Raw genomic sequence first — 25,367 nt, forward strand, 5'->3', positions numbered from 1 at the left:
ATGCAAGTATGGCGTTCCCGTAGCATATATAGATTTAGAGAAATTCTGTGTTTCAGATTTTGCAGAATGTTTTGGTTATTCTGCCAAGGACACTTAGAAATGCTCACAAGATTCACGACATACAAGAGAAGGTTATGCAACAAAACTACAACTTTGCTGTAGTTCATCTATAAGATGAATGGTCTTAATTATTCAGCTTGAGGTGAGGACAAACGCAATTTCTTCTCCTTTGATTAGTTAACCAGGGATAGCTGAACCACATTAGACCACATGCCCTGATATTAAATTGAGTGTCTAAAATTAGGCATTTTACATTCTGTAGCTTGAGGACAAGGTTTCAGTAGCTGCGGCATTCATCAAGTAGACATCAGGCGAGTAGGAACTCTGCAGCAGTAAGTAACACTGCATTGTGCATTTCTTACACGTTATTGTGTATTGTCTGTAATTTTGAAATATAGTTTCATAGATAAAATATTTGTTTCATGGTTAGTTTATTGTTGTTATTGCTATATTCTGTAGTGTTTGGCAGTCTAGTGTATTGTAAACTTGGAGTTAAACAAGCTTCTAGGCTAGCTGCAGGTAATGGCTAGTTAATATGTAGTTTCTTCACTAGTAACTTTGTCAGATGTGATGTTTCATATAATTCTAATATTTATTTTGTTTGATTTCTTGTAGACTTTAGCTTGAAGATGGCATCATGCCTTTATGAATGCCTTTGTGAGGCAGAACTTGAAAAATACTATCCCCATTTTGCTGCCTTCGGTCTTCAGAAGATTGATGAGCTTGCCAAAGTTTCCATGAAAGATTATACCAAACTGGGAGTCCACGACATGAATGACCGCAAACGACTCTTTCAGCTCATTAGAATAATCAAAATTATGCAAGAGGAAGACATTGCAGACTTAAGCAAGCAAGATTTTCAACCAAGTGGCCTTTTCATTCAGCCTCAGGTGACCAGATCAGGTCCCCGTAGACAGCTGCGTTTTGAGTCCTTCTTTGAAGAAAATGATGGAACAGTTAAAGACTCTGAATCTGAATCGTATGGTTCATCTGATTTCAGTGCCAATGAAGAGAAGAACAGTGTAGGGGAAATGCTGGGACACGTTCAACCACATGATTCAGAACTGATCAGATTAACTAGAAGAGACCTAAATACTCCTGGAATATGCACAAAAAAGGACCTGAGCTGTCCAACAGTTTCTGATGATATTGCTCCTCTCCTGGGGGATTCTGAAGCTCCTATCGTACAAAGAATAACTCATATTTCAGGGTATAATTACGGACTACCTCATTCCTGTATCAGGTAATAATCAGTCACCTTTATTTTGCTATATTGCAAGTCAGTCATAATTAATTCTTTCTTCATTGTGGAGGAGAATCTGTCTTCTTCACCTCCAAATAAGCAATCCTACCACTACAGAGCAATGCAAAATCTTACAGAGAAGAGAGATATTAATAAGCACTTGCGACTCTCCAAGTCTGGTAGAAGGAATCAGCTGAATTTCACCAGCTGCTACTGACCAAGGTTGTCTAAGAATAGTCTTCATTGTCTTTCAGGATACAAGGCTTTGTTTTCTTGGTGTTTTGGCCAATCTTTCTTTCTCTTTTTCTTTCCATGAGACTATCTTGCAAAACATTTTTTCAAAATATGGCATTGTCTGTTGATAAGTTTGTCAAGTTTTCCCAGTAAAAAGGATACATGTTGTGATGGCTATATTTGTTTATAAAGAAATTTCTGAACTGGAGCTTTAAAAAGAAACAGAACGAATATAACTGGGATGGGATATAGAAGTGGTGGTGAGAGGGATGCCTTGCAGCTGCTCCCCAAGCACATCTGTAACTTTAACACTTTTCCCAGTGTTTGGTAACAGAGGGGCTATGGTTATCTTGAACCACTGGTCAATCTATCCTGGCGACATTTTTAAAGCTCAAAATATTTTTTTCCTGATTCAGCAGCAGAGCACGTACCCCTCTGCACACACATATTACGAGCATCTAGCTCGTTGCAATGCAGTTGTGGCACTTTTGTTTAAAATGCAGTGAAGAGAGGTAGCTGTATGAGGTTGGGGCTTGGTCTGGGAAGGCTGTGTGGAAAGATTTGGTATATGGGAGAATCCATGGAGTCGGGGTGCCAGTTACAACTCCCATTGAGCATGCATGTAGCCTGGAGCAATAGATGCTGTTGCCACAGTGGAAAAGTACTAAGGTGACATAGTAGTTAGAGCACTTAAACTGTGAAATGCAAGACAGAGGCTTATAACTCCCCTTTGCTGGAAGAAAATCATTCCCACCTTCCAGAGAAGTGCACTAACCTCCTACATGTATTGGCATCTTAGTGCATTCTCTGTCTCCTCTAGAAGTTGAGCCAAGGTGCAAGTAAAAGGGCAGGATTCATAGTGCTGGCAAGTAAAAAATTACCAAGTATAACCTAATGGCTCAGCTAGAGGAGTTCAAGATTTTTAATCCTGCGATAGAGCCATGCATCTCCATCGTTCTCACTTTCTTTCCTTGTTCCTTTTTTTTGTAAGTACATACTTCTGTGCCTAGCATTATGGTTCATCTTGTGGGCTTTCTGCATCTTCCTCCTGACATGCCTAAGTTTCTCTTTCTCCTGTTTTGACCACAGAGTACGTGTTGTGCATTCCAGGCTTGGGCCAGTCTGCTGACACTTGGGTTTGTGATTCCTGTTTTGCAAGTGCCTAACTCCTTCACTGCATCCACCCATTCCCGTGTCACCTTGTGATTTGACCACTGTGAAGGCTAATCTAGTCTCATCTATGAGAAACACTGGAAAACACTGGCATGAGTTCAGATGGCAGAAAGATAAAGAGCTCTTTAAATATATTTAAATATATTTTGCACTTGCCCACAGCAAATGGCTTGATTTTGACAGTAGCGGACAGGGCATAGTGATTCTTCTGACCTATTGTCTAATCAGGTTTCTAATGATCTGTGTCACGATTTTTGGTTTTTCTAGTAATAAAAAAATATATTTTGTTATAAAATACAATTTCTATTTAAGAAAGCTTAATAGATAATCTAAACTTCACGTTCAGCATGTAGAATTAAAATGCATTCTGTTCCCATACAAAATATATTCAACTAAATGTGCCTGTGTACTAGAAAGAATTTATGCCTTTTCTTTCATAAACAGAGCCTCCAAGTCTTCAGTTTTTCCTTTCTCCAAATCCTGTAATCGGTCCTTCTTCCTTCAAGCTCTCAGAGCACAACAGGCTCTTTCTGTAGGTCACCAAATCCAGCCTCTGACATGAGAATTAAACTTCAGAGCCTCTGATCATTTGTTTGACAACATTTGGTGCCTAGTGATATCCATAAGCTCACACTAGCTTATGAAGCATCTTATTTCCAGTATCATTGCCTTTCTTTTCAGGGGAAAGAATTTTCCATCTAGACAGAGGGCCTGATCCTGGTTTGCATGGGAAAGCTGTACTAAAATTAAAGGACTCCAGTTACAAGTAAAGATTACTTGTGTGTGGTCTTCGAAGACCGCATCTTGAGATTTATATCTGCATGTCGTATGCTTCTGGGGAATCATGCAACACAACAGCAATGGTACTATAAGCTTGTAGTTGTAATGAGATATTAAGTAACTTGTAGGTTTGGTTTTAATTTATTAGACAACTAGTATATGGTAGTTTTTCAGTTGCTACATTAACGGATTTTAGAAGGGCATTCGGACAGCATGGCAGAAACACTACTTTTGGGCAAGTTGCGGCTTGATTATGACTACTTTTTTCTCACAAATTGACATTCAAATCCAGGCTGAAAATCATTACTCATTTGGCTGAAGACAGCTTGAAAAAGGGAAAGGCAGAATGAATACATTTTGGTTGAATTCAAGCATATTCTGTATGTTGCATCACAAAATTATTTACACAGCAGGTTACTCAATGAAACATGAAATGACCTCAAGTTTCTGAGGTGTCTTGAAGGGAACTAAAGTAGACTTGCCAAAACACAAGAGTGCAACTTTGCCAGTGGTCTGAAACCACATAATTTTTTATGAAAAAAGACCAAAGGGGAGACAATGACGAGATCAATATTTCTAATTTTCTTGGAGCTGAATACGAACATGGTAATACTGTCTTATCCCAGTTTAAGTCATTTACTTGTAACCTGTTTGACAGCCTGTAATAGGAAGAATAAAAGTCAGTATAAGAGGAAAAGCAACTAAATATTACACCCTCTGCTTTTCAAGATCTGCTCATAGTTTTATCTGTACATTATTAAGTGACTAATCACGACTGTGAACAATTTCAGCAAGATTAAATTTCATTAAGTTAACTTGCATATTATGCCAGCTTCAATCACATGTTTGTGGACAACTGAAAATATGCCCGTCCAGCAACAAGTTCAGGAATGTAGCTGTATAAACACCACTATTCTTTTAACAGAAGTGCACAAAAGGCATCATCGATTTAGGAAAAAACAGCAGAAACGTCACCATGTAACAATGAGACATGTTTTGGCGTTTTTTTGATAAGCCATTAAAGACAGAAACATTTATCTGATAAAGCTAACAAATTTACGCATATTCTAGATTCTGTAGTAACCTGATTTTAAAATGTAAACCTACACTATTGTTGTAGATCCAGTACTTCTGAGAAAGAGATTCCATGGACAGAGAGTGAAAAAATCAGAGTGTGTGTCCGAAAACGTCCTCTAGGTCTGAGAGAGGAGCGACGTGGGGAGGTTAATATCATCACAGTGAAAGATAAAGAAACCCTACTTCTTCATGAGAAGAAGGAGGCGGTTGATCTCACCCAATATATTTTACAGGTAACATGCTCTACTTGAATGTTGTGTTTATGCGCCAGTCTCTTGCATGGATGGGATAAAGCAAATTGTGCTTGGAGTTTCCATGAGAGGAAACAGAAAAGGGCTGTCTGCATTTCTTGCACTGAAATAGGTGGTGGGCTCTTCTATGAGCTCAGCATAACTATATTTGAATTGCTCCTGACTTATGCCAGCCTGTGGCAGAAAACCTGAGCCCAGAATTTTAAGCCTCAGAAGCATGTCTCTCGCCGCTTGCTTTGCACGTGGCAAAATGAAACTCTGCTACATGCTGTTGCTGCAGGAGAATTGCCTGCTGCAGAATCTCCTGATAGCTTTCCAGGGTACTTCAGTGAGGAGTTCCCTTTTCACTATTTCAGCGCTGTAGGTCTGTTTCAATGAATCACGTGCACCCTCATCCCCTCCCTTCCTTTGTTCTCAAATGCTTTTGAAAATTAAGTTCCCTTTGGGTCTTTGTTTCTTAATCCCAAATACCTTGTGCTGTCATAGTTCAAATTCTCATTTTTGACTGACAGCACCAGGAACAGAACTGATTTCTAGAGAGCAGCAAGCCATTCTCACTCTACTGGGTGTTATTTTTACAGTCTGGGTCCTAGGAACAACTGTTTGGAGTATCCAGTAAAAATTCAGTTTGCAGCTCTCTCGGGCCCAGTTCATGTACCACCTTTTACGGTGTGACACATGCAGCAACTCGACCCCACTCCCTCCATCTGACTACCTATATTTGGCATTTATGCGGTGCTTATCACCTTAGTATCTCAGTGCTGAAATAACTGTTAATTAATTTTGTTATGTCAGTACAGACAAATGAAATCTTGCTATCAGTCAATATAGTCCAAACAAAAGTATGCCATGGCAAAGGCTGTGTCTATTCTACAGGACCCAGGAGAACTTCTCTGCTTCCAAGCCTGGCTACACACCCTGCCTCCGTTCCTGGTTCCTATAGAAAGGACAGCAAGGGGTACAGAGCAAATGGGAGGTGGTGGGGCATATTCCAGCTCCATGGCTGGGGGACCCAAACTGCAGGCCCATGACAGAGCATATCTGCCCTCTAAGCTGAGCGTAGCTGCTGAGACTCCCTGGTTTAATCTGCCTGTGCGCTAGTGTGGTTTGTTTGTGCATTGTTGAAGTGATTCTCAGTCCTAGAGATCTACCACCTTAATTTACACTGCAGTGAATTTATTAGAGTGCAATGTTAGACACCAGTCCATGGAGACTCTTCTGAAAATGTGATCTTTGCTTCCCTTTATCCCCCCCCCCCCCCCCCCCCAGTCTCCTTATTAGTTGTAATGATGTGTTCCTGCATATGTTGTGCTGCATGGTAAATGTGCTAGATCACTTTGTACCTGATCCAAAGCCATATGAAGTCACTGGAAAGACTTCTGTGTTTAACTTTACCTTTGAATGGGGGTGGAGGGGAAGTGAAACATATTCATTTTCATGTAAAGATCATATTTATTTTTCAGCATGTTTTTTATTTTGATGAAGTCTTTGGGGAGTCATGTACCAATCAGGATGTATATATGAAGACAGCTCATCCTCTCATTCAGCATATTTTTAACGGGTAGGGCATCAGTGCTTACATTTGTTATTTTTTGCCTTGTTTTCCAATTTCATATACTGCTTTAATTTTCCTTTACGCTTTTCATCTTTTGAAAAATACATTCATTTCACCTTTGCCATATACCTTCCCCCTTTTAGAAAGTCTTTGATTGCAATTTTGACAAAATAAATCAGGGAAGACTTTCTTCACATTTGATGAGAAATCTAAGTCACAGAGGAAGTTAAAATTGGACCTCAGGTGCAACAAAGATAAACCATGGGCAGCTTAGAACGAAAAAATGTGTGCCAGGATTTCTGAAGTCTCATCTCCACTCTAACAAAGGCACATTTATCTGTAGAGGAACAGTATTACATCTTTCATGAGGCTGCTGTGAGATATTTTAGCATGTATTTGTACAGTTCACAGGGCAATATAAATTATTTGTGATTTATTTTTATTTTATTGATTTATATTTGCTTACAGGCTTAATCAAGAATTACATACTTCCTCATTAATGGGAAATTGATGGTGGCTTTACATGAGTGATCTTATTTTCATGCAAAGTAACAAGCTTGAATATAATTACATTTTTGAGTCTTTGAAGGAAAGGATTACATATCCATGCTGAAAATTAACAAAATGGAGCATTCTGGTACTGAAAATCTCCAAGTATCATCAGCAGAGACAGAGAGTATCATGCTCTTGGGAAAAGAAAAGTGAAAAAGGAGAATGAGGCTTGTAGCTTGCTGTGTAATAATCACTTAAGGCACAATTCACATTACAGCTAATCCAGTAATGCCACCAGAAGAGATGCCACTGTTTTTTCTCAGCTTTCTCTAACTTTTCTGTCCCTCCTGCTGCATCCCCTTCACTGGCATTGGTCTAATCTGACACTATGGTGAGCTAGTTCTGCAATCTAAGCTGGCAAGAAATTGTTCACTGTGCTTACTGCGGCCCTACATTTTTACCCATTTCTCTGCCAGGGTACTGAGCCAGCTAAAAAGTCTTTTTTTAAGGTAGGGGGGAATAAATAATTTGTTCTGTATTATTTCTTCTTCGGCTGATTCAGTTCCCTGAAGATGTTCACATCATACTTGTGGGTTCAGTGCTTGTATAAGAGCAAGGATGGGGAAGAAGTAGGCATGCAGTAACCTCAACTTAGATGGGCTTGAAGGGCAGTGGAGACCTCCTTGGCATTTTATGTGCATTGCCATTATAATCTTAAGGTGATATGGTGACAAAGCTGGAGCAATCTGGAATAAGTCAAGGCTGTGGTTTCACTAGCTGGAGTGAGTGAACCAAACAGCTCTCTGCCACTAAAGGGGATGATTCTCTTCCTTACCCCCCACTAGACACATTCCCATAGGTTACATAAAGCCGGTTTGGGCATATTTTGTGTTCCTCTGTGAGGTACTTTAATTCACCGAAACAGCAGAAAATTAGCTTGCAAAAGAGTGGAAAGCTTTTTGTTGTTTCAGTGCAGTAAAGTCAAACATCAGAGCCAGCACAGGCAAGGGTGGGTCAAGTGGGGTAGGTCACACAGCTGGGAGCAGAGGAAAGGAAGAGCAAGACCTTCCCCTAGGCAACAACAAGTCTTTAGATTGACTTAGCTGCTGCAGGACTGCAGCCTGGGACAAAGTAACCTTGCTCAGTAAATTATAGTGCTGGGGTGTTAATTTTCATCAGGTACAACATGTGTTAATATAGAACCTGACTTGTGGGTGTTTTGCATCTCATGTCACATTCATTTTTCTCTGTGATTCATAATCAGTAGGATTCCCATTCATAATCCTACGATACTTCTGCAGCATCTAAGCAGCTGGAAGAATAATAATGAATTCTTAGTTTCCTTAAATGCATTTTTGGCATCTGGAAGAAAGGAAGAGAGCCAGCACTCTGTGACGTGCCAGATCTCCATAGGACGTGCTTGGGAATCACTGTTACGTGTTTTGCAGTTTCCCAGATAGGATAGCAAACCAAACCTCATTGCTAAGAGGCCGCTATAGTTAGATATCAACATTGCAGAATCTTTTTTAATAGATCTGAATAAATCAGATGTGACACTAAAAATATATCTTCACAGAGGAAATGCAACCTGCTTTGCATACGGGCAGACTGGTGCTGGCAAGACTTACACTATGATAGGTACTCACCGGAACCCAGGACTCTACGCCTTGGCTGCCAAGGACATCTTTAGACACCTGGAAGCATCACAGTCAAGGAAAGATCTCCTCGTTTTGATCAGTTTTTATGAGATCTACTGTGGACAGCTTTATGACCTGCTAAATGGAAGGAAGAGGTATTTAAATAAAAATACAATTTACTATAAACCTATGGTTATGAATCAGTTGGTTACTATTTATAAATCAGTTACTGTTTCATGCAATTACATTTAACATTGTTAACATGTTAAATAGTAAATGTTATGTATTTAATTAGGATTGTTCCTAGGAGCTACTTAGAAAGGAAGGCAGAATCTGACACTAAATACTGTGGCATTGATAGGGGCTCCTGGTTTTTACTGGGGGGGGGAGGGGGCGGGAATAAGTAAGAATAAGGACCTATGGTTGAGACATGAGCTCATGGTGTTTAGCTTACACGATAATGATATAATAGCTGAACATCCATAGGTAGAGAAAAAACTTTCTTGTGGCCAGAAGTTCTTATGCCAACCATTGTGGAGTCCCTGCCTTTCCCTGCTCAAACATAACCTCTGGCTGTCCCTCCTGCTGTGCCAGTGGGGCTTTGGCTCTTGCCACTCTAGTCTGTGAAGATCCCGTTATCTCCCACTTGTGCTTGACACTGCAGAGTCTGCTCACCCTCTCCCTGAGTGCCTTTACCCGGCAGCCCAGTGACTCAACCAGAGCAAGCCTCTGCAGGTGATGCTGCCATCACCCTCAGTAGTAGCACCTCAGCCCCAGACTCGTTCAGATGGATGTATACTCCTACAGGAGCTCCATCCGGAATGGAAATCGGCACAATTCAGTACATAGTTGGTATAAAAAAAAAAAAAAAAAAAAAAATCACTGTGGTCTGAAATCTCTAAATAAAATAACAGTCACCTAAGATCTCAGCAGTGAAATGTTTTCAGAGTGATCTTGAAGGAACATTACCTGTCAGCTGGAGGCCTGTAGCAGCCTTGAGAGCACTATCCTTAGAGCACACTGGAGGGCTTAAGAGGGAGGCTTTCTGCCTGGGGAAGTGAGCATGTGTTCACAAAGGAAGCACCTATTTCTGTGCATGTGTGTTCCCTTTCTCCAAAACAGTCTTTAAGGAGCAGGTGGTGTAATTCGCTAGGTAAGGAGTTGATTTACTAAGAAAGTGTGTCCTTATATTCTCTGCATGTCCGTTAGCGATCTTACATGTTGTTGAAGGAGATTAAACTTCCTCCCATGTGCATCATTTCTGTGTTCTTCCTGTACACTGTAACGCTTCTGTGTGATTCATAGCAGAGGTGCTCTGAAATCTGACTCTATGGCTATGCGAGCTGCTTTAAAATCCTGTGCAAAAATCTTGAAAACTTGAACAGAGCATAACTTACAGTCTGAACTTCTAGAGAAGTCTGAGATGCAGTTTAAAGAGAGACAGGAACTCTAAAATGTAAACAGAATTTACTTCCCTGTTTTATTATATTCCTGAACTAGCAGAAATGCATTGCTAATGTCTCTCTAACAGTGAAATATCAGTGGTAGATGTTATAAATGAAATACCTCTTCAGCTCTGAAAATGAATGACAGTGGTGCCTCTCCCCAGTCAGTAGCCTTGATTGCTTTTTCACAGTGTCATAGCACTGATGTGTTTTCATTGCTGCTGTTTGAGATTTCAGAAGTCTCCTTTCTGCACTGTTTCATTTTCAGACTTTTTGCAAGAGAAGATAGCAAGCATGTTGTTCAAATAGTTGGACTGCGGGAGGTTCAGGTGGACTCTGTAGATCTACTGTTGGAGGTAACCTCTATGTTTGCGGTTATTTTTTGTCTTCTACAGCCTGATTTGCTGATTTGTGAGTGTCCTGGTTTTGGCTGTGAGCGGCTGCGTGGTGCTTAGTTGCCAGCTGGGGTTAAACCATGACAGTGAGATATGTCATTTACAGAGATTGTTATTTGTTGTGTAGTACATAAGTATGTTCCTGTTTTAAGGTTCTGAAACTGGCAACCCCAACAGAGCACTGAGGAGCACTATTAAAAGTGCCTTTATTCAGTAAGCTTCTTGGGTCACTGTGACTTGTGTTAGCAACATGCAAGCTGTTGATTTACAGCTGTTGCTTCTGCTGCCACTCCTTATGGAAAGATCTTTGCCAAGAAATAGACTGCTATCACTATTCCAGAAATTAAATAGTGTCCCAGCAAGGGACCCTGACAGCTGGATAAGTATTTTCTCCCAGTGTGGTTTCTTTGGCTTCTATGAACTTAGATTTTCTACATTAAAGGTACGTGGATGTGGGACAAAAGATATGAATTTGAAAGTTAATAGAACTAGAAATTAGAAAATACTTAAGATTGAGATATTGATCTGAATTAGGATTAAGACACTGCTTACATAATGATGGGTGGTAACAGCCAAGTAAAATTAGGATCTTTAAACAGTCGCTGACATTCAGCACAAGCAAGGCTTCAGTTTTCCTTCCCTGCCTGGCTGAGCCCTAAAGGGGCACTGGCAAATTTTCTGCATTGTCCTGCAGCAAGCAAGCTGGTTAAATCTGCTTTCTCTTTAGCCTGACTTTGCATAGTTTAATTCCTTTCTCAGTAAAGAAGTGTAAATTACAAGTGTCTGATAGTGTAATTGACTCATTAAAATTGGCATGGTGTTGCCCACTTATATTCCATTTAACTTTGTTCTTCATCTTCCCATTAACTCCAAGCTTCGGGACATGCTTGTGATGCTTCTGCAAATTAGAGTGTAAATTTGCTATATGCTTGATTAACACATTCCTCTGTATTATCACATTCCACACACAGAAGAGCTATTAAATGACTTTATTCTTACAGGTATCTCAGCAAAAAAATTTGATATTGTCCACAGGCCATTTTGAGCACAGAAATGTCACTGGCTTGACTCGGAGCTTCTGAATAGCCTGCAACAGATGTATGGGAAGAGTCTTGAATACATCTCTAGTTATTCACTGATGTTGGCTTTGGTTCAGAAATTATCTGCATTTAGCACTAATATAATGCTCAGGACCTGCAGCAATTGGTTAGGTTGCTGGTTGAGAATTGGCCACTGAAAGGCATGAATAACGCACGTCTGTCAACTGAGAACGTATTGATTTTGTTAGATAATATTTTGATTTCTTACAACCAGAAACAAAATTAATGACTGTTTTATGAATGCCCTGCTGCAGTTGCTGCTAGGCTTTCTGCGATAGTCCTTAAAAGTTTTCAGAGAGAATTATCCACATTTGTATCTTGAAGGAGCCTTTGTCCTTCTGCCTTGCCTCTCTTCCTTGTTTTTTTATTTTGTTGTTGTATTGAGTATAACTGATCTTTTAACCTTGTTCCTTACTCTGGCATAATTTCTTTTAGTTATGGAAATGGAGAAAGGTTTTAGCACTTTAACTGTTTGTTGTTTTCTTTTAAAATATCACTTTCTCATGTAATAGATGGGTACTGTTATCCCGAAAGTTACACACAAAATACAATCTCATTAATCTCTTAGGTTATATCTGCAGACTTGCTTTCTTTCATTGCTGCCGAACTTTTGTTTTTAATTTCATGGTTTGGGTATTTTGCAAATCCAAGTGAATGTGTGATGCAACAGCTTCTTACCTGCAGTATGCTCTCTAAGCTCCATAGTGTCACTGAAGCAAGTCCATATACAAAGTTCTGGAAGAAACATTGGAAGGGATCCAGTCTAACTTAACATCTTCCTTGCACCAAATTTTAAGGCTGTTAAGAACCATTCCTCCTAATATTTCCTCATCTGAGGAGGACAAGACCTCTTTCTGAGAGATTGTGGTTTTATTTACAATTTGCTTGGATTTTGTCCCCCTTATTTTGCAGGTGATTTTGAAGGGGGGGAAAGAACGTAGCACAGGAGCTACTGGAGTCAACTCAGATTCCTCTCGATCTCATGCTATCATCCAAATCCAAATTAAAGATACCGCCAACAGGACATTTGGAAGGTAAGACTAGAAGTGGGAGTCCTCAGGGCTGATGAGGAAGTCAAGCCCAGGGACATCCAGGAGGCAAACAAAGAGGAGGTGTTGAGTTAGTGGGCAGCTGTGAGTTACATCAGAAGATAGGGTTCAAAGGGACTTTGAGAAGTTTGACAGTTGTTTCTGTGTTCCCAGGGAGAGTGCTTAAGCCACATCTGTGAGACCTTTGTCAAACTTGTTTGTAAAAATTTCCAGTGAAGGAGTTTGGCAATCAAATCCATCCCTTCATCTTCAGTGTTAGAAAGCTTTTCCTGTCTGGCGTTAATCTGGCTAAAGGTAGATGTCTGCAATGGGTATATCCACATGTGAGCTTGTCACCTTTGAAGTCAGTAGAAAGAAATAGTCATTTCTGGGATCCAATTCATGCCATTCTGCAGAGTCACCTAAATTAGGTCAGATGGATTTGCCCCTCAAAGCACCTCTGTCCTGTAATTGACTACAAAGGGAGCCTGGGATGACTAGCTCAGGTGGAGATGATTCCATTAGAGATGTTTGCCTTTGGTCAGAGGAATCATAGCACCTCACCTAAACCTCCCTGATAATTTGAGAGTGTGAGACTGATGCTATCTGCAGCAGACAAAAAGAGCAGTTTACTTCCTCTTGTAGTAGCCATTTTATGTATTTGAAGACTGTAATTGTGCCTCTTCTCAGTCATCTTTTCTCCAGACTAAACAACCCCCAGAAATAGGTCTGAGGAAAGAGGTCTAGGTATCTAATTACTGCTGAGTGTCAAAAAACCATGCTGACACACCCTTCCAGCAACTACCATGCAGTCTTCCTTCCAGGATCTTATTTTATATACAAGGCAAAATGGAAGAGCCACAGACAGTGGAGAGAGGGAAAGGTAGAACAGGCAGGCTTAGAAACAGAAGTGTATGTGGTTAGGTAAGTGTGGCATGTGTGGCATTTATTTTGTTACTGAAAGCAAGGTGGAACTGGAGTGGGGAAAGGATCCCAAAATATGCCTATAAGATAAGTCAGGGCTGTTCCAGTAAAAGAAGGGCCAAGACAAAGATACAGTGCAACGGTCTGTACAGCAGCTGGCATCCAGAGCTAGGGAACGTGAGAGGGAGTAATGGAGTTTTGTGGAAGGAAGGGACAAGGAACACTGAAAGCTCAGTGTATTACTTACTACACTGGAAATTTCTGTTCATACTGCCCTGAATTCCCATTTGACAGGGCAGTTGTCTGTTTTACCTGGAAGGAGAATCAAGAAATTTAAATTTCTTTAACTGTGTTCTTAGGAAGCTGCAAGCACAGTGATTATCTGGAGAGATGAATGTGTTGCACTTTAAACAGCTTATCCATTAAACTGTGGAGCACTCTCATCACACGCAATTACACTTTCTGTTATGATTGTGTTAGTGCCAGGATGCTCTGACACTGTTCCTGCTGCTATGCTTATTTTGATGCCTCAGATATTTCCAGTGGGTATTTCTCTTTGTTCAAAAGTAGTTGTCTAATCATTCTTTTGATGTCATGTGTTGCAGCCCTCTGGTTTAAAAAAAAAAAAGGGAAAAAGAAAAAAAAAAGCCTCTGAGATAAATGCAACTTTGTTTTTTCTAGGATATCATTCATTGACTTGGCTGGCAGTGAAAGGGCAGCTGATGCCAGAGACTCAGATCGACAAACAAAAATGGAAGGAGCAGAAATAAACCAAAGTCTTTTAGCAGTAAGCTACTAGCATGTCTGGGGAAGGTTTTGTACTTAATTATTAGCATGTGTTTTAGGATGAAAATGAACCACAAAATAATATATGTATGTATTCCATGGAGGGGAACAAATAACTAAAGTACTAAGCGTGTCCAGTTTAATTTGTCTCACGCCTGAAAGACAATTTAAGAGGGAAAAGATTTTGTGATTAAAATAAAGTCTTTTTAATCCATTCTTACAGCCAGCCAGGTATACTATACCTAACATTTTCCACGCTGTGTTTAATAAGTGTCCCACATTTTTTTTTATAGAAAGTCTTTTCCCTTTTACTTCCAGAGAATATTGGCTTGGGATTGCTGTTTTTGTTTCATAAAAGCACATCTGTTCCTGCTGGTTATTTTCAGCACTTGAACTCAGACTTCTCTTTCAAATCAGGAGTAAAGGACTTAAATATTCAAGAGCATAGAAACTAGCAATTCGTGTGTGGGCATGAAGGAACAGGAAGAAATGCACTCTTAATGCAAACTGTCTTTTACAAGTGTACACAATCACGTAAAGAGGGACAAGGAGCACAGAAGTGCCATCTAAGATAAAGCAGAAGTGCCTCTAAGTATAAATTGTGCGGAAGGCTTTGCACCTCCTTTAATTCAAATGAACAAAGCTCACTGATGACTGAGGGCTTCTCTAAGTGAGACTGAAGACGATATGCCATCAGTGAGTATGAGTCAACAATGCAGAAGTTAGTGCACACAACCTTACCTCTTAGTGTGCTGTAAATAGGAGGTGGCTTTCTCTGTTTTGAGAATGTAGAATGTTCTTTTGCACAGAGGCTTTCCTGCTGTGGAATATTAGCATTCATACTGGGAGACAGCCTGTAAAGTGAATGTGTTTCTGTACCTCATGCTTTCATGAGTACTTGCTGGTGAATAACTGAATGGTATGGGGAGTCAGGACCTGAACAGAAAGGATTCCTGAGAAGTGAGGCTTAATGTAAGCTCATGAAACTCTTTTTAAAAGAACTTTAAAATCAGAGTGTGTGTATTGTTGGTATTGTGTGAAGCTGACTAAATACCTAGGCAGTCTACAAGTAGTGACTGAATTAACTATAAAAGGCATCTTTGAGTAAGTCTACATGACCTGCAGCCTGTAAAACCTCGCTCTGCCCTCAATGATCATAACGCTCTCTTCAGGCCTTAGAACACATGAACTTTGAAGTTTGCTGCTGGTTTGAATATTCATGTTGATTTCAAGTAGAAGATGTTCAGATACTGCAATTATGAGAAGCACAATAAAAAATTAGAATAGTTAGATCTACTTGTTAGAGGTGTGATTTTTAATAAAATGCAGTAAAAGTGAGAAATAAGTAATTTTAAGTGGGTGTATGTAGAATGTAGTAAGGTTTCAAATGTAGAAAGGCTGCTTCATGCTATTATCACCACGACAATACTGTAATCTGCTTATTTTTCCTTCAATGTTTGCTCTAAATGACCTGTCTCATGGCTACACAGTCCATTCCTGCCAATTTTAGAGAGCATCCAGGCTTGATATGGAGTGTGATGCTATTGTGCTTATTCCAGTGGAAATACGGCAAAAAATTGCACATCTCTGAGTTTGAACATGACATCTTTTTCCAAAGGCTGGTAATAAATCAAGGGATGATTCTTCAAGACTACAGGCCAGCTCTGTTGATGGTTATTAACAATAAGAAGATCTAACAAGTTCTGTGAAAGGCATGGGTGTAGCTAGCTGCTCATGTTCTGTTAGATTTAATAGGAGTTTTGTAGCTGTATCTCCGCTCCCTGTGTAGTCTGTTTCATTCTCACTGTTTTGTGTATAGTTCTTATTAGCCTGTCAAAGGTCACAGTGACATGTTCGTTTAGAGAGACAGGCTGTATCTGTACTACCCTCTGAGCGTGGGCTTGAACCTGGGCTTGAACCCAGCTCCCCTCACAGCTCATTGTTTGGTGCTGGTTCCTGCTCTCCCCTTTGGTTGGGTTTGGTGCATTGCACTGGTGTGAAGAGGAAATGGCTTGAGATCAGCTGCCTTCTAACACAGCCCAGTGTACCCACGCATAGATGGGACATCTAGACTGCAGATTATAGTGAGTATGGGGAGGAATATGCACTTAGTAGCTCGTGCTGTCTCTGACTAAGGTATGAAAATATTGCCAGAGTGGCATAAGAAATTTGCACTCTGTTGTCCAAAGTGTTAGGATATTTTTGGAAGGGGAAGAGCTTCTTTTAGAAGAAAGAAATTTGTAAGAGATGGAGCTCAAAAAGCTCTGTTCTTAGGGTACACCTGCCCTGCAAGCTGCAGCATAGCCTGGGGTACACCCAATCTGGCTTCAAACTAGTTAGCTATGGTGCAGGCAGCAGCAGGTCCACAGTAGCGTGGAGCTCTGGGTGTGCTAAACGTGTGTATTTACCCAGCTTCTTGGGTTTTGTCTAGCCCACAGAGCCATCAGGCAGGGCTAGCTGTGCTCTGTCCTGCAGCTTTGCTCTCTTTGAGTGCAGCTAAACTGGCGCTGCTGACTGAACTAGCTGAAGCTGGCCATTCGTGGCTGTGGCAGCAGCAAACTCCCCTTGCAAGGGACATCACATACTAGGAGTCAAAGGTGCATGAGGGAAATAGTACATTCGTAGGTTAGGTTTGATGCAATTCAGTTCCTTGCCAGTGTGTGATTGATACATTTTTCACCCTCTGTTTTTACTTTTTTTTTTTTTCCTTTTGGTAGCTAAAGGAATGCATTCGGGCGTTGGATCAGGAACATGCACATACTCCTTTCCGGCAAAGCAAATTAACTCAGGTAAAACGAGCAGAAAGGCAACAGTAGAGGTTTTCCTGATGAGGACAAGATAAAAAAATAATAATTTAAAAAAGGACATAATTCAATAACTGCTATTAAACTCTTGAAGAAAAGAGAAATGTATAACTCTTCCAAACATTAATTTTAAAGGTAATCACAGAGTTAAGGCCAACTGCCAGTTCCCCCAGTCAATCCTGGGGACTGGCATGGTAAAAACCAAGTAAACCAAAAACTAAAACCAAACAAAACCCCCAAACACTACCTTCCAGACTCATTCAGAGTTACCATCCATCTCCACCCAGTCTGCAACCAATCTTGCATCTTCTGTGCAGTAACAGTCCTGGGAGTTTTCATCAACATTTCTTCACTCCAGTTGTAACATATGCTTTATTCCTCAAAACATATGAGCACCCTTGTGGCACCTGGTGCAAGCGCTTGTTCAGAGCCCTGATTAACACTTGTATTCATTTTAAATTGTAAACAAAGAATTGCAAGACAAATTGAGACAAGAGGACTACATTTAAAAAAAAAAGACAGTAACTGTGCATCACCTGACTCATGTTAAACTGCCTCTGTACACATTGCTAATTTACAGGAAATGCAAGGTACATGAATTGCTAAGAATCTTTTTTTTTTCCTTCCAACCCTAGGTGCTGAAGGATTCTTTCATTGGCAATTCCAAGACGTGTATGATAGCCAATGTATCACCTAGCCACATAGCTACAGAGCATACCCTGAACACTTTACGATATGCTGACAGGTAGGTGATGAAACTCAATCTTGCCAAGGTGAAAAACACAAAGAAAAAGGTAACATATGATGGTTGTGGTTACATTTTATTTTGGCTGCATTGGAAATATTGATTTAGGCAAGAAATGCAATTTTCACAATGCAAAAAAAAATCCTTACCTGTTCCAACTCTTATATTTGGTCTTAAAATTCTCTGGGTCTTGTAAATCCTTTCTGATGACAGCTTTTAGTGATGAAAATATCACTGTGCTCCCTGTAACTGCAGGATTACTAACCTCAGCAATCAAAAGTTTTGTTTTAGTTTTGTATCATAGTTCTGCCTAGAATGTGTGCAAGTCCTTCACCCTCCCTCCTACACAGGAGGAGGTAAATTACAGGCTGTGTAATGCTGGGGTTAAGGGGACAAGAGATGCTTAAGGGGAAGAGGAGTAAAGGAAACAGTTGAGGGGACAGGGTGATACCAGGTAAGCAGCTCTTCACAGTTGCACTGATGAGTCTGATCCAGGAGCAGTATAGCCCTGTACACATATCACCTGAGCTAATTAGCCCCACTGCAACTACTCCAAAAGCCCTAGTTTGTGTCTTGTGGGATTCTATGATGTGCTGCAGAGAGTACTAGCTTGTCTTGAGCTGGCACTGTGCCATGCTGCATTATGAAGTGTGGAAATGCAACGCTCTTACACAGAAACAGAGGCCATCTTCACCCATTTGACCTGTTAGGCACTGTTCAAGGAAGCACTTCAAAATACTGCTATAGACCTTTCTTGAAGTTCAGGCATTTTTGCAGAGGGGTTTTGATGCTTGTGTGGATCACTGACAATTAAAACAGAAATCATGACATTGAATTCAGTGTTTAGCCTCAATATGTGAAAGCATTAGTTTGTTCTGAAGACACTGTTATTTATCTGAAAGCATGACATCTTCTAAAGCCAGCCTCATTTACAGGGTCAAAGAGCTGAAGAAAGGGATTAAATGTTCTACCCCTGTCACAAACAGGCATCGGACAGGTGGAAACATATCTCCAAAACGTGTCCAAAACTCTCCCTCTTTGCCACCTGGGGAAAAGAGCTCTCCAAAGAAAGTGAAGTTAGGCCTCCAGCATCTCTCAAATGCTACAAAAACAAAGGCATGTCCTGCAGCATTCCAGCCACCGAGTGTCCCTTTTACCTCTGCCTTCAGGGGAGTCAACAAAGGACATGCCTACAAAGGAAATCCCAGCTCACCGTGGTTCCACCACACTAGCCCAGTTAAGGGAGTCCTACGGATAGCACATCCCCTGAAGAAGAAAACTGATGATCTGTCCCCGCACTCTGAAAAGAACTCCACTGCGAAGGATTTCATCATCAAAAATGCTGCCACGGCAGAAGAAAAAGAGAGTGGCCAGAGAGACAAGTATATGCAAGGCAGACCACCTGTCCAGTGCCTGAAAGTCCAGACAGTGCAACCTGTTCAGAAGCAGCTTGTTTCTAGAGATGATTTTTCCTTTGGAGATGGAAATCTGCCTTCCGAAGGCAGACAGGAATGGGGAAACACCTTTGCTAAACAACATGTTGAAACCTGGACAAATCTGCCTCCATTTCAGAAGGAGAGGGAAGAGCATTTACGTCTTTATCACCAGCAGTTTCAGCAGCCACCTATTCTACAGCAAAAACTGAACTATCAACCTCTTGAGAGGTTTTTAACGCAATACAAGCCCCAGGAGATTCAAGTGAAGCAGGAGCTGAGCCTTACTCCCACAGAAGTACAGAGCAAAGAGGGAATGCAGCTGGAAGATCTGGATGACAGTGATTTCAGTGAAGATTCTTTCTCACCTGTCTGTAGTCAAAAGAGCGTGAAAAGAAGAAACACCAACAAATGCAGTCAACATTCATTTTTCCTTCATCAAAGAGAACAAGGAACTGAAGAAGAGCAAAAAGGCCAAAAGCGACAGGATTTATTTTTTAAATATGCAATACCCATGCAAGAACATGAACTAGATGACAGCTGGGATTGTAGTGAGGGCAGCCCAAAGACAGAAGAATCCATTAAAAATGCAGGCTGCAGCAAAACTCCATCAGACTGGAGCTATGACTTAACTATTGAGTCCTCTTCAAGCAATACTGCAGAAAAACCTTACTGCCTGCAGGAAGATCCTGCTTGTAACTGGAAAAATGGCAAAGATTTCCTAGCTGATCACAAACAGTACAAAACCAAACACAGATGTCTCATTTACTCCAGTGAAGCCACCTTAACTCCAGAAAAGGATGTTTCAAACTTCGATGTTTCTCCTGTATTGAAATCGGGAACTCCAGAATGCAAAGAGATCGACCTCCAGCACGAAGAGAGGGAAGAATCCACTTTGGAGAGACAGGCTGCCCTTGCAGGAGATGTAAAATGGAAAGCTCGAAAAAATGGAGTTAACCATTGTGGATCTTCCAGTTGTTCCTCAGAATTCACTTCTGAGCTAATGTCCCCTCTCACAGTATCGCTTCTGGACTACAAGGAAACAACCGATACAGACAAAGTGTCTTCTAACCAAGAGAAGTCCCCCCGTGTGAAGCAGATGTTGGACAGGAACATACATGGCTCCCAGAAAAGGTTTGAGGAAGAGGGCTGGCAGTGTACGAGAAGCAGAGCTCTGACGGACAGTATGCTGGAACTGGGGGAGCAAATGCGTCGTGGTGGAAGACATTGTGCCCTGCTGCGTTCCCCACAAACAGGGGACAAGCGGCTTTCACCCACCTGCTGTGATGTGAAGCCATGCTGCTGCCTTCTGGGCTCGGGTTCATCAAAGCAAGGAGTCGTTCACAGTTTATTTGTTGGATGTGACCTGACAGAAACATCTGCAGCTGAATCCACGGGCTCTGGGGGAGAGAGAGAGGGTGGTTTGTTTCTCAGTAACTCAACATGCAGGGAATACTCAGGTGGCAGACAGTGTGATGCTGATGTTAAAGATAATACTGGTAATTCAGGAAAGTCTAACTCAAATCAAGGACCCAGTGTTGAGCCCATGGCTCAGGAAATAGATGTTGATATACCTGAAAAGAGCTATTTTTCAGGTGCACCATGCTTTCTCAGTGTGGGAAATATGGATTACACAGTCCAGTCCCCTTCTCAAGAAAGCAGCCTGCTGTTGCAGCCCAAGTCAGGACTGAGGAATGAGGACTTCGGTCATTCTGAAGACCCAGCCAAGTCATCGTTCAGCAATGAGGAAATAGGGTTGCTAAAAACCAAGTTAATGCAGAGTATTTTCACACAAGAGACTTTTGCTGCAGATTCAGGATATACAACCAAAGATAATAAGCCATTAGCAAATGCAAAGAGCCCCTCAGGCATGTCCAGCAGCAGCTCTCCAAGTGCTACATCAGAGATGGGAAAGTGGCAGAGGGAAGCCCTAGAAAAGGCACAGTAAGTCTTGCTCATCACTGAAGTTTGTCGTGAAACTTAGAAATTCTAGACATGTGATACATTTGCCTTTATTTATATATCATACTCATACGTACTTTTAAAAACCGATGGGAAATCCATCTATGAAATAATTATTTAATAAGATTAATGATAATTTATAGTCATTATCTTATAAATATATGATTGCTTGTTATTTTGTGATATTTTAAAATCTCACAGGAAGCCAGTTATTCTATTAGAGCTTCCTCAGATAATGCTAGAGGAATTAATATTATAATACAAACTGCAGTTTTCAGTAACTAATTGGCTTCCTATAAGCTGTAAAGTACCTAAAATATATCAAACCCTCCCATCAAGAGTCAGCTGATAGCTGTTGCATCCCTATGGGAAGAAAAACAGCTAGAGCAGCTGGGTAGTCACTGAAGACGTAGATGTAAACCTTCAAAGTACTATGAGCTACCACTGTCAGCTCCCAAGGACTGGACTGCATTCACATGACTGAAAATACGTTTTTGGTCAGAGAAACTTACTCAGGTGAATGAACAGCAGCACTGCCTTCCCGCCCTGCCTGTTTTTCACCAAAATGACTTACAACCTCATGGTTTTAAGCCATTTCACCAATTAATTAGATGATTTTTTTGCTCCTAGATTTTCCTATGGTAAAAAGCAGTATGTGCCCCTGTGCTGCCTATGCTAATGAGAGGCTGTGGTCACTCCTCTCTGAGCAATCCTCAGTCTTTAAGGTCATCTTTAACCCCAAACCAGTGCAGTCCACTGCACTTCAAGCAGCACTGGTGTACACTTTCTGAATGCCAGGGACACAGGACAGCAAGGCTTCCTCTGGGGTAAACCTCCTTCAAGGTTTATTGAGGCCAACAGAAATTACAGGTAGCACAGCAGGCTGTGTAACCAGTGGTATATTATGTTAATCAGACAGGCTGTAATTCGGGCCCATCGGCAGCAGCTGGATGAAATGGCATCCTTGTGCTTCAAGGAAGAGTGCTTGATAAATCAGATATCTTCAATGGTAAGTGTTTCAGATGATGATTTCAGTGCCTGTTGAACCTGCATAAATTAGTCTTAGAGATTATTAACTTGAATTAGTGATGTGACATTCCTCGTCAGTTCTTCCTCTCATTCTCTGATGCCTCCCTGAGTCCTAGGAGAGGCCGCTCATTTTCAGTACGTGATGTGTCTTTGCCAGTCTCCATAGGGCCGGGTCCTTGGGGGAGAAGGAGACTGATGAGCCAACTCTGAACCGCTTGTCTCTGATAAAACAGCTTTCTCTTATCTTGCATCTTGGGTACCAGGCTGTACTAAACACGGCATGTTTCCATGTGACCTTTTTCTCCTTACAGGCTGGAGCAAGTAAGTCAATACCACAGAAAACAGCTCACCCCTAAAGCATGACACTGGGATGTCGCAGTTGGTGGCGTAGTGCCACATTGCCTCTTCCTTCTGGGAGTCCCTTGCCTATCACGCTGCAGATGTGCCAACCCCTGGCCCCACTCACTCCAGTGCTCTAACCACTGTGACTTGCATCCTCACAGGCTCTTGACTTTTGACACTCAAGTGTTTCTTGGCTTATCCTTGTCTCGGATGGCAGTAGTGTAGGCTAGACCTAAAGACTGACACCTGCATGGCCCCACTGCTAGCCAGGCAATGCCAGTTCTCTGTTTCTCCTGCATCCAGAGAGATGCATGTCAAACCTGTTGGAGAAGTCTCATCTCTCACTCAGACTATTAACATTTCTCAGTGAGAACCTCCTACCTTCCCAGTTCCCTCATCTTATCAATAAAGCCAAGCTCCATTACTGCATTACATCGTCAAACCATTTTAATTCCTATCACAGTTCAGATCTGAAGTACAGCTACAGCGACCCTGGCCTCGGGGATTTCAGAATGGAGCCACCACATGGCTTATTTGCTGTGATTTCCAGCTGCATGTGATGTGCTACCAGATAACATATAGAAGTTCACAAAGCAGCACAATAGCCATAAACTGTATTAGTTTTGTGGCAGAGAATGCAGTGATACAAACAATCTCTTATTTTTTTAATTTTTTAAAAATCTTTTGAGATTGTTCTTCCTAAGTCTGTTGGTCATTGGACACCAGCCCCCCCCGCCCCCCTAATTTATTTGCCCCTTGCAGCAAGCAACCATTTTCTGGCTAGCAGAATTATGACAAGCTTGCCAGGCCTCCCAGCAGTGTGTGAATAACTTATATCCTGTAGTGTTATTTCACAGCATGACCTTTCTTTGGGCAATGAACTCAGATTGGACTTCCCATATCAGTTTCTCTCCTTCCACTTTCAGGTGGTTGCAGCTTCTCCAGCCATGAAAATGTGGCCGCAGGAGAGACTCCTGCCAAGACCGGCCACATACTGAACCAAGCAGTATTTAAAGTGCTTAAGAAAAATATGCCACAGCAGCTGGGCTGGTCTTCATTACAGTCCTGATGTCCCTGCAAGACAAAGATACAGTACACTAGATAGCTGGAGTCCTGCCAAATAAGCTTTTGCATGATTGATTTTCATGCAGTGGCAGTTGAAGTCCCTCGCCCTGAGGATGCTGACACCTCCCAGCTTCTTAGACACTGACCTATGAACAAAGGCACCAAACACTGCTCTCAGCTGGAGAGCAGAGCAAGTCTGAGTGCTGCCTTATTAATACAAGCCATGCTTAAAAATAACTGCCTCCATTTCAGTTTTAATCACAGTTTCATATCACTTTTTATCTGTGTGGCAGCTTCCTATGGAAAGTAGAGTTCCCCTTGGCCGAGGCTATATACACTGCTAATATGTCATGTCAGATGTAGCAGACCTGTAGCCATGCAGGAGTTGGACTGGCCCTGTGACCTGATGTGACACAATTCCTTCCGTCTCCCAAGAATGGGCTATTATGTCTGATCAGTGAGTCGCCCAACTCACCATTTATTTTCATGATTGCTAGATCCAACACGAGAGTTGTCAGGAACAGAGTTCAGTACATTGTAAAACTGCACGTCAGATGACCAGTCCCTATACCAAACCTTTGAAAGGCTAACCAGTGTAGCATGGTGATAACAGGTGCTTTATACATTTTTCTTTTTAAACCATTGTATTAGCTGTAATTTCACCAACAGATAAAACTACCGGAGTAAGTTAACCTCGGTATTTAGAGGTATTGACCTTTGTCTGTGCGGGTCAGGACCTTAATAAGGAAACACTGATTTAATCTGCTACGCTGCAGAATGGAAAACATGCTTTTATGTACTGCTGCAGTGCATAAAATAGGCTGATTTTCTCCAACCTGCTGCTACTGTTGTTCCCTAAACTTTCCTTTTGCCTTCCTCACCAGGATTTTCAGAATGTTGTGACCAAGCTGGATGAAATCTTGGTACTGAAGTCAAAGTGTATCCAAATGATGCGAGCCCAGCTTCAGCTCTATTCAGCCTCTCCTGGCACTGACAGGTCCCTGCAAACACCTCCACCGGTTTAGACCTTCTTTGCGTACACATGCACAAGAACAGCTATGGAAACAGCCAGTGTTTTGCCGCACTTGGTGCTGCAGAGTGTGGGTGGGTAGGGGATAGCTTTTGGTTTGATGTTTGTGATTAGCGTGTGTTTTAGATAAGGATGGAGAGAATACTGAGTAAATGAGAGATGACTACTTGGCACCACAAGCTTTTGTATTTCCTTTATACCAGTAAGCCATGTTCTTAAGAATAACAATTCAGCAGCCTTTAAATATCTCACCAAGCAGCAGGCAGTCCTGTCCACGGTATTCATAGCAGCTTCTCACATATTAAAGGCACTTCTGTGTTGCCAAGAAAATGAGGGAGAAAGAAAAAAACACTGTGAAGCCAGACACAGGTCTGAACAGAAATGCTCAAAAGGTATCCAGAGAAGTGTTTGCAAACAGAAGCCAGGAAAGAGAGGAGCCATTGTTTGTGAAGTACATGAATGTAACTAGACCATAAGTAAATGGAAGTCAAGGCAGGGCAAGAAGTGCTGTCACTTTCAGAAGAAGGAAGGCAATACATCGTCACATTTTTTCTTTGCTTGGGATGAACGCTCCAGAGCTCCTGAAAGAGGTGGCTTAAGTCATGGGTGATGAGTGGTTTGGTAGGGGCTTTGTACCAAAGGTTCATCTAGCATGTTAATAAGCATCTGGGTTTCATACTGCTGCTAACTGTGAGAGGCCGACAGCTTGCCCGCTCCAAACAACATCTGATCTCTGCACTATGGCGCAGCTGTAGAGTGCTTATCGTCTGGGTTGAC

At 41.4% G+C, this 25,367-nt stretch overlaps 1 protein-coding gene across 3 annotated transcripts; it reads left to right on the forward strand.

The window, feature by feature from the left end:
- The first annotated feature begins 689 nt into the window (after positions 1–689).
- KIF24 (kinesin family member 24) lies at positions 690–25,147 on the forward strand. 3 transcript variants are annotated; one of them, XM_050913207.1, is made up of 12 exons: positions 690–1,303; positions 4,611–4,800; positions 6,282–6,379; positions 8,442–8,657; positions 10,216–10,303; positions 12,355–12,476; positions 14,076–14,181; positions 16,898–16,969; positions 17,620–17,729; positions 18,665–21,106; positions 22,040–22,133; positions 24,445–25,147. In XM_050913207.1, exons 1-12 carry the CDS (start codon positions 690–692, stop codon positions 24,583–24,585), a joined length of 4,293 nt encoding a protein of 1,430 aa, XP_050769164.1. In that variant the 3' UTR covers positions 24,586–25,147. The 3 variants fall into 3 exon arrangements, with proteins under 3 accessions (XP_050769164.1, XP_050769165.1, XP_050769166.1); XM_050913208.1 differs by lacking the exon at positions 24,445–25,147 and adding an exon at positions 23,422–23,715; XM_050913209.1 differs by lacking the exon at positions 24,445–25,147 and adding an exon at positions 22,465–22,604.
- Positions 25,148–25,367: the final 220 nt, after the last annotated feature.

This window comes from Gymnogyps californianus, chromosome Z (genome assembly GCF_018139145.2).
Source record: "Gymnogyps californianus isolate 813 chromosome Z, ASM1813914v2, whole genome shotgun sequence".
NCBI lineage: Eukaryota > Metazoa > Chordata > Aves > Accipitriformes > Cathartidae > Gymnogyps > Gymnogyps californianus.

What these genes read in the sequence shown, in the direction of transcription:
- KIF24 (XM_050913207.1), top strand. Translation starts at nt 690, where the DNA reads ATGGCATCATGCCTTTATGAATGCCTTTGTGAGGCAGAACTTGAAAAA. An exon ending in CTGCTAAATGGAAGGAAGAG is followed by an intron (nt 8,658 to 10,215) that starts GTATTTAAATAA and finishes TTTCATTTTCAG; the next exon opens with ACTTTTTGCAAGAGAAGATA. An exon ending in ACTTTACGATATGCTGACAG is followed by an intron (nt 17,730 to 18,664) that starts GTAGGTGATGAA and finishes CCTCATTTACAG; the next exon opens with GGTCAAAGAGCTGAAGAAAG.